This window comes from Anas acuta, chromosome Z (genome assembly GCF_963932015.1).
Source record: "Anas acuta chromosome Z, bAnaAcu1.1, whole genome shotgun sequence".
Taxonomy (NCBI): Eukaryota; Metazoa; Chordata; class Aves; order Anseriformes; family Anatidae; genus Anas; species Anas acuta.
In genome coordinates, this window is record NC_089017.1 from 62,341,419 (window position 1) to 62,350,801 (window position 9,383).

At 52.7% G+C, this 9,383-nt stretch overlaps 1 protein-coding gene across 1 annotated transcript; it reads right to left on the bottom strand.

The window, feature by feature from the left end:
* Positions 1–1,042: 1,042 nt before the first annotated feature.
* LOC137848159 (uncharacterized) lies at positions 1,043–4,611 on the bottom strand. The gene is made up of 3 exons (XM_068667122.1): positions 2,210–4,611; positions 1,975–2,044; positions 1,043–1,794 (listed from the first exon to the last, which is right to left on the bottom strand). The coding sequence occupies exons 1-3, from the start codon at positions 4,511–4,513 to the stop codon at positions 1,604–1,606; spliced, it is 2,565 nt and encodes an 854-aa protein (XP_068523223.1). The 5' UTR covers positions 4,514–4,611; the 3' UTR covers positions 1,043–1,603.
* Between the last annotated feature and the right edge of the window lie 4,772 nt (positions 4,612–9,383).

Sequence of the window (9,383 nt, forward strand, 5' to 3'; positions counted from 1 at the left end):
AGAAGCAGAAGTGAAAGATCTGTTTCAGGTGCAAAATCAATGTATTGCAACCCCGAAACGGGAGATCAAAAGCCAAACTAATCACCTGTTCTACAAAGAGATCTGAATGCAATTTTGCAGGCATTTTCTTCCAATGGTGCCAAATGAATCTAGTCCAATGCTCAGATACGCTGGAACCACGTGACGAATACGTAAGGCCTTTAGCCTTAGCTGCTTTGGTCTCCTGATCATCTCCAATTGGACTGTCTTGCTCGTTACTGTACCTCCAAGGGAACAGAACAGAGTTTGGATAAATTCACAATCTAGAAAGAGCTCTGGCAGAAACATAGGCATTCCTTGCTACCATCATCACAGAAGGTGCAGCAGCCACAGGGCCGCTTCATTCATTCACTCACTCACAGAGCACCAAGAACAAATCCTCATTTGTTACAACAAATACTCATTTGTTGCAAAAATAGATTATTGCTCCATCCCCACATCTGAGTAGATGCAGCCTTTGATGAAGAGACGTTCTTTAGTGTTCTAATAAAAGTCATTGCTTATTAACTGCTTTTCAAAAGAATACTAGGATGAGGTCTACAATTTACAGCACAGTGGTTGACCCAGACATCCTCAAGGGTCTGTCCCAAAAAGGATAATTTGTTGCATAATTCTCGAAAACCCCAGGAGGTGTCATCTTGAATTACCTTACGTAATCACCTTAGACTAATCACTTTATTACCTTAGTCTTTCCCCAAATGTTTTCGTGCTCAGTCTCAATTCCTCCTGCCTCATTTACACACATACAGCAACTAAGATTGATTCAAGTGCATCCTTCCCCTTGGGAGGCAAATAAAAGGTCTAGTGCCTAAAACATTCTTCTTGATTTGTTCTAGTTGCTTGCACAAAACTGTAAGATGTTGTTGCAAATACTGGTTTCCTAAATGGGTTAGATCTTCTCCTTTGTCCGGCATTTGGTAAGGCCTGCCATCCAATATCTCCAAAGGGGCTTAGTTTTACCAAGTTTACATAAATTATGTTACTTTGGTGAAAAGTGCGTGTTTTCACCACAATGATATCACAACAACTCAGACTTTGGTGAAAAGAAGTTGCGATTTCTTTATGCGTCTCTCACGTACATGGGAAACCAGTCTTCATGACAAAAGTTTTGGAATCGCTGCCCTGGAATCCATTATTATTGTTATTGTTATTGTTGTTATTATTGTAATTATTAAATAATTATTAAATGATGATTATTTATTAATTATATTAATATAATTATTAATTATTAAATATTATTATTAATAATAACAACAACAAAAACATCATCATCATTATAAAACATGTGGATGTGGCCTGGAGGAAGCTGCGGCCCATGGAGAGCCCCCACAGGAGCAGGCCCCGGGCCGAAGCTGCAGCCCATAGAGAGGAGCCCACGCAAGAGTACTGCATGGTAGTACTGCTGCACAAACCTGTGCACCCTCTAGGCACCAGCAGCATGGAGATGGGGACACCCTGCCCCAGGGTCTGACCGCAGCAGCTGCACACGCAGCCCACAGACACCCATGCACGCAGAACAGAACAGAAGAGACAGCCCTCATCTATGAAATAGTTCTGAACAATTTTATTCAGAAGCCCCGTCCTCGGGACCGAAGCTGCCATCTGTGGGGAGCTCCCTGGTACTGTCAGCCTCACGTTGCTCTAGGTCTTCTGTGATGCAGCTGAAGTAGAAACTCCTGCGGAGAGCCCGAAGTGCTCTCCTGAAGAGGCGGGGCAATCGCGAGCGAGCCACAGCGTGCGGGAGGGCAGCGGTGCCTGTGGGGGTCAGAGAGCTGTACGTGAGGGGCTGGGATGGAACTGGGCATGGTCCTGCCTGCCCCCGCCACCAAGGCTTTCCCTTGGGGAGGGGACAGTTGGACACGGAGGGACCCTGTGCGTGGAGTGCTGCCAGCCTCCGTGCCGTGGGCTGGGATGGCTCCATACTTTAGGACATACCTGGCCCTTCCTCTGGCACCGATTGGAAGTGTGAGGAACGCTGTGCACTGCTTCTATGCTCGGAGGAAACCTGCATGGGGAGAGAAAACCACAGCCCTGTGGGCCACTGTTTGGCCATGTTCCGGGCCCCGATGCCCCCGATGCCAGATGGATAAGTGATGAGGGGCCTCGAGGCCCACCGACAGGGGTCTGTGGCTTCCATGACTGTGGGACGAGGAAGGTGTACCTTGCTTACCTCTTGCAGAAGGCCCCCAGCCAGGGGAGAAGGTGCTGCTTCTTCTTCCTCACATGCTGATGGGGTGAGAGGTGCTGTCCTGGCCTCCAACACAGGGTCCGCAGCCAGGGGAGAGGCTGAAGCTTTTCCATCTTTGGGCATGCAGGCAGGGGGGAGCTCCTCGGGCCCAGGAACTGCGGCCATAGGAGCAGCTGAAGGCCTGGCATCTGCCTCACCAGATGGGGCAGGAGACGTGCTGGGCAGGACGTCGTCTGCTTCTGCCACAGCTTCTCTCCTGGGGCTCTCTTCCCACTCTTCCTGAATGTCCAGCAGAGTGGTCTTACTCGTTGTGGAGCAAAAGTAGGGAAGGCGCTGGCCCGCAGTTCTCACTGCCACCTCCTGCCTGCCCGATGCACTGGGTGCAGTGCTGTCAGCTGTGTCACCGTCGTCTGCTGCCCAGATCCTTCGCAACCTCGGAACCTTCACGCTGCTCGGCCAGGACTCGTTCCACCGGGACAACTGGCGGCCTTCCCTCTCCCCGCTCGGAATGATCTGCATTGCTGGCCGAAAGGAGGAGCACCCATAGATATCCCAGTTGATCTTGACCCAGTCTTTCAATGTCGACGGTCTTTTCTGGCTGCTTGTGGAAGGGCTGGGCATAGCAGCAGCCAGGGGAGAGGCTGAAGCTTTTCCATCTTTGGGCATGCAGGCAGGGGGGAGCTCCTCGGGCCCAGGAACTGCGGCCATAGGAGCAGCTGAAGGCCTGGCATCTGCCTCACCAGATGGGGCAGGAGACGTGCTGGGCAGGACGTCGTCTGCTTCTGCCACAGCTTCTCTCCTGGGGCTCTCTTCCCACTCTTCCTGAATGTCCTGCAAAGTGGTCTTACTCGTTGTGGAGCAAAAGTAGGGAAGGCGCTGGCCCGCAGTCCTCACTGCCACCTCCTGCCTGCCCGATGCACTGGGTGCAGTGCTGTCAGCTGTGTCACCGTCGTCTGCTGCCCAGATCCTTCGCAACCTCGGAACCTTCACGCTGCTCGGCCAGGACTCGTTCCACCGGGACAACTGGCGGCCTTCCCTCTCCCCGCTCGGAATGATCTGCATTGCTGGCCGAAAGGAGGAGCACCCATAGATATCCCAGTTGATCTTGACCCAGTCTTTCAATGTCGACGGTCTTTTCTGGCTGCTTGTGGAAGGGCCGGGCATAGCAGCAGCCAGGGGAGAGGCTGAAGCTTTTCCATCTTTGGGCATGCAGGCAGGGGGGAGCTCCTCGGGCCCAGGAACTGCGGCCATAGGAGCAGCTGAAGGCCTGGCATCTGCCTCACCAGATGGGGCAGGAGACGTGCTGGGCAGGACGTCGTCTGCTTCTGCCACAGCTTCTCTCCTGGGGCTCTCTTCCCACTCTTCCTGAATGTCCTGCAGAGTGGTCTTACGCGTTGTGGAGCAAAAGTAGGGAAGGCGCTGGCCCGCAGTTCTCACTGCCACCTCCTGCCTGCCCGATGCACTGGGTGCAGTGCTGTCAGCTGTGTCACCGTTGTCTGCTGCCCAGATCCTTCGCAATCTCGGAACCTTCACGCTGCTCGGCCAGGACTCGTTCCACCGGGACAACTGGCGGCCTTCCCTCTCCCCACTCGGAATGATCTGCATTGCTGGCCGAAAGGAGGAGCACCCATAGATATCCCAGTTGATCTTGACCCGGTCTTTCAATGTCGACAGTCTTTTCTGGCTGCTTGTGGAAGGGCCGGGCATAGCAGCAGCCAGGGGAGAAGGCGATTTAGCATCTCTGGGTGCTGATGCACCCATAGGATTCTTGTCCCCCTCACTGGCAGGACCTGCAACCTGCGCAGAATCTGCTGGCTCAGCATTGGTTGGCCCTGACATGGCAAGAGATGCGCTCTTTGCGGGGCTGACTGCCTCTCTGGCAGAATCTCTGCCAGTGCTGTGGGGTGAGCCAGGCCCCTGCTGGTGGGCTGCGTCTGGGTCCCAGTGAAGGTTCGAGGTGGCTTCCTTCTGCTGCCTCCCTCCTGGCTTGGAGGTCCCAGCAGCAGCTCTTGTGTCCTCTCGAGCATGGCCATCTTTTCGTCTCCGTGTTGCTGGCATCTTTTCAGTCTTGGTGGCCGGCACCTGGGCTGTCCTTGCAGGTGTTGCCACACTGCTGGGAGGGGCGTAGTGCCTTTGTACCCTCAGCTGCACCCTGGGGCTTTGGCTCCTGGCTGCAGCATGGCTTGGGGTTAGCCTGTTGTCTTGCTGGGGTCTGGCCTGCAGAGGCACCAGAATGGATGTGGGGGCTTGCAGGGCTGTCCCCCGGCTCTCGGCAGTTGCTGCCATTTGCTGTTCTCTCACGTGTCCTTGAGGACGTGGGACGACCTCGGGGAGTCTGACAGCCTTGGTGCTCGTGATGCAGTCTCTGCATGGCACAGAAGAGGTGGAGCCTGCTACTGGCAGACTGGGCAGCCAGGGGATATTTGAAGCTCCCACTGAATGCCGAGGTGTAGCTCTCACTGTCGCTGCCTGCCTTGGCAGAGGCGGCAAGGCTGGTAGAGGATCTCTCCGTTCACCGGTGGCATTGCTGCCGGGCAGTGCCTGCCTCAGCTTCGGGCTGTCTGTCTGCAAGGGAAGCCAAGGAGAAAGGTCATGTTACTGTAGTCCTTTCCCACCTGCCCACCTCCAGCACCTGCCCACCTGCCCCCTCCAGCACGTGCCGCCTCCTTGTCAGCAGCTCCCAGGGCTTGGGAAGGCATCTGGCCCCATCTCACTTGGGCTCCCTACCTGTGTGCTCTTCCTCCTAAAGGCCTGTGACTTCTGTGGGCAGTGGAGCTGTGGCAGCCTCACCCCGTGGATGGACACGGATGGGGTCTGGCTGCACGGCGGTCCTGCCTGTGGCGGTTTGGGTTGCACCTGTGGGGAGAAGGAGGTGTGGGATGGTGGTGGCTGCGCTGCCACCAGCATCCCTTGTGGTGCCTGGACACCCAGCCCCACCTCAGTGCCACATCCTTCGGACAGAGTGCTGCCCGACCCACGCGAGTCGCAGCCATCCCAGGCCTCAGCTCTGCCCCAGAGAAACTCCTGGGGCACGAGAACCTGGGCCTGGACCGCAGACACTCAGGGCCAGGCCTCGCGCCCCGGTACCATGCTCCGCCACCTGGCACTCTCTCTCCTGTGTCTGCCCTCTCCCTCCCTCCCTGTCCCGCACCTGGTGGTGCTTCTTCATGCTGGGCAGCCCTTTGTTGGGCTGGGAGCAGGCCTTCGCCTCTTGCTCTTTCGGCATCCCTTTGTCCTCTCACAGAGACAAAGAAACAGGCACCCAGGTCAGCTGCTGCCTCCTGACGGCGCTGCACTCCTGGGAGTGAGCACCACGGGGGCTCGGGCCATATAAGTCACACCGTCACCATGGGGACGCTCGCCATGTCACAATGGTCTTGTGGCCTGACGCCGCCCCACGTCACAAAGCCTGAGTGCTTGCTGTGGAGCCTCCTTGCACATACAGCAACTAAGATTGATTCAAGCGCATCCTTCCCCTTGGGAGGCAAATAAAAGATCTAGTGCCTAAAACATTGATTTGTTCTAGTTGCTTGCACAAAACTGTAAGATGTTGTTGCAAATATTGGTTTCCTAAATGGGTTAGATCTTCTCCTTTGTCTGGCATTTGGTAAGGCCTGCCATCCAATATCTCCAAAGGGGCTTAGTTTGACCAAGTTTGCTCCTGGGGGATGGATGGAGCCCGTGGTAGGGAGCCGTGTGGGAGCAGTGCTTGAGGAGCTGCTGCCTTTGGCAGCCCCTGCAGGCTCACTTCGGGAATCCCGTGTGAGGGATGAAGTTCTGTTTTTTTGTTTTGTTTTGTTTTGTTTTGTTTTTCTGAAGAAAGCGTGTGTTTAAGAAGGAAATGCAGAGTTGCCTTTGTTTGGCACTCGATGGTCTTGAGGTCTCTTCCAACGTAGACATTCTGTGATTCTGTGAAGTCACAAACACCCAGGCGTCACACTGGCTGGCTCTGCAGCACAGATGCCAGGAGTGCCGCTTGGCATGGCGGCGGCGGCGCGGTGCCCCAGCCCCAGGCCCGTCCCAGCCCCAGCGCACGTCGCCCTCCGCACCCCCATGGAGCCCCCCGCCGCCTCAGCAGCCCCACGGCGGACGCCCCATGGCGGAGCCGCCCCCGAGGACAAGGAGCCCGCAGCCCTCTGCCCGCACCGCACCGCACCGCACCAAGCGCCGCGCAACGGCTGCCACCGCCGCGGGGGCTCCTGGTGTGAGCGGCAAGCGGTGGCAAGGGGGGGCTGCGCTTCCTGAGTCGAGCTGCTGGACACCGGCTTGCCTGGGCAATTGCCCATGTTGCTGAGGAGGCAACAGAGCCAAAGCCCTTGGGGCTGAAGATCCAGCACGGCTGGGGAGGCTTTGGCATTTCTGCACAATGCTGCTCAATCCTGCTTGGGAGCCCAGCCTCAGGTGTGGAATGAAGCCAAGCAAGCTCGAGGGAAACTGTGTGCTGGTAACTGGTCAGTTCTTGCTTTCTTTTTCATTCCTCACGCCTAAGAAAACCTAACTCTTTCAAGCACTTGTTGGATGGACTTGATTCTGGGTGTGCTCCTTAAGCTTGTTTGGCAGCTGTTGAAGCCCGCTACACTTGCAGGAGACCTATGCTCGAGTTTCTGCTTGCTGTGATCAAGCGCTGTTCTTTTGCTCTTCTTTGCTTTGGGGATGGCGGGTGAGGTTGCAAAGAGTTTTCAGGAGGATTCTTCTTTTCCTTTGCACAATGCCAGACTGCGTATTAGAGCTGATCTTCATCTCTGCTCGGAAAAGCTTCACGGGCCAAAAGAGAATGGAGATGAGGAAGGCAATGGAGAATGATGAGGACTATTTGCAGTCAGCACCCGTAAGCTTTGTGAAAGAATCAGGTGCATTTCTGTAGTGGTAGAAAGCATAGCTGGAAAGACTTCCAAAGGATGTCAAGTCCAATTCCTTGTTCTCAGTTAGAGCAATCCCGTAGTTTAGACTCCTGATAAGGTATTTGTCTGTAGGCAGCTGCCAACTTGTCCAGCTAATCCAATTCAGCCTGGAAAACAAGCAAGCAAGCAAGCAAAAAGCACAGAAACCTGCAGTTTACGGAGTGCAACTGTCTCCTTTCCAATCTCATGGGTTTCACCAAGTCTTGGGTGACTCCAGGGCTGGCTTGCCAGGGAGACTTTCTTGAATTGCTGGCAGATCAGCCAGAAGGGCAATACAAGGCCCTGGCTAAACACAATCTGTAGGCTGCTTCTAGATCAACAGTTTCCTTGGTTACTCCACAACCTCCACAATCTCCACTTGCTTCGAAGCTGTGAAGATTGCAAGTCCACTATGTGTTTTTCAGCCACTCTGTGTCAAACGGTAAGAGTTTTCCCTGGCTGTTAAAACAGAAAGGACAAACAGCCCCTCCTCTGGGTCTTCAGAAGGCTCCTAAGATCCCCCAGACTGGCTAAGTAGCGACGCTCTAGTATAGCTGCATCTAGATGCAGTAGAGCTAGATGGTGGGAGAGAGGCTCTAGCATGGACGTGACACGCTTTGACAGCATCTTTTCTCTGACAGCAACTTCTGCCTTGGCTCTTCCCATCAAGCCAGAGCAGTTTCTTGGCCTGCGCAACCTGCAGACTGACCTCTCGTGTGTATCCGTGCTGGACTGAGGGTAATGTTTGGAACACACACTGATGCTGTATTCACTAGAACTTTGAGAAGAGAGAGCAAGAAGCTAACCTGCAGACGAGTTTCTTAGGTTTCTGTAGAGAGAGGGAGATATACATGCATACATATTTACTTCTGTCTTTACTTCTTTCAAGATAGCTTTTGTTCTCCAAAATGAATCCTCTGACTGTTACTAATGTATGGGACACACCTTGACACTCTAATGGCATAGAAATACTTTTCAGCTCATCCTTGCTATTGTTTCTGGATTGAAAAAATAATTGTGAATATGATTACCTGCTTGGAATCTTTTTTTTTTTTTTAATATATACCTATTCTATTATGAAATCCAATAAGAAGGAGTGAACTCAAGAGGAAAAAAAAAAAAGAAAACAATTTTAATTCCACTTCTAAATTAGATATCTAATCCTGACAGATTCACTCCCTTCCAAACAGAGCTCAACAAATGAAACAGTAAAAAATGCACATAATATTTCTTCTATCCCAAGATTTCATGGCACAATAGTTCTTTGCCTAACCCTGCAATAGCCCCATAGGCATTGCAATTGCTTACTTGTTCTTCTCCTTTGCTTGTGTTTAGTGTTTGCTTTTCTAATGTTACAACATTGGATTGATTTACCTCCTTAGGTATCAAGAGAAGAAGGCATTTGCTTCAGAGGACAGTACTTTGACAGGGCTAATGGTCAAAGTTCTCAAAGCACTTTTTTTTTTTTCCCATCAGTGATTTATACATTTGTCAATCTTTCCATCTTCATTTACAACTGCGAATTTAGGTTTTAGGCGAACAAGAACCCTGAAACCAGCTGAAGCCATATCAGACATGAAGCCATATCAGACATAGTAAGGACATGTGTCTGTGAGGAAGTAATTCAGAGTGACTCTCTGGTGTCCTCTGGACAGCTTTCCTCTGGTCCTCTGCACTAGGCATCCCCAAGGGATATTTCAAAGCTCTCGGCATGATCTGTCATTCTCTCTTCCACTGGAGTCTCCATTAGCAAAGCGTGACTATTCCTTGCCCATGTGGAAAAGAAGTCCTCCTTGAGTTGTTTCTAACCAAAACCTCTTTCTTGTGTTCTATGGACAGAAACCACTTGGCTAGACAAACTCAGTCCTTGCAAATGAAAGGAGTGGAAGTACTTCAGCACCGTGCTTCGGCTTCTAAGCAGAACTGTAATGTAGGTGGGGACAGAGCAAGAGGACATGGCCAAGCCAGGGTGGACTTGAAAGTGCCGTGTCCGAGCCACAGCAAGAAGTCCGTGATTGCCACTTGGAGACTGCTGCTCACCTAGTAGCACAGCAGCTGGAACGCTTCTGGATCCTGCTGATGAATTGCCACGAATCAGGCAGTGACACAAGCTACGAGAACAAAGGAAGTGACTGGAAGTGATGCTTCTCCCTGTTCTCCATTGCAATTTGTGAAAGAAAGGAGAAGAGAGGAGAAGAAGAAAGGAGAAGACGGGAGGGACGGGGAGGGAACAAAGAGAATGGGAGGGAGGGGAGGGAAGGGTAAAAACGAGAAGG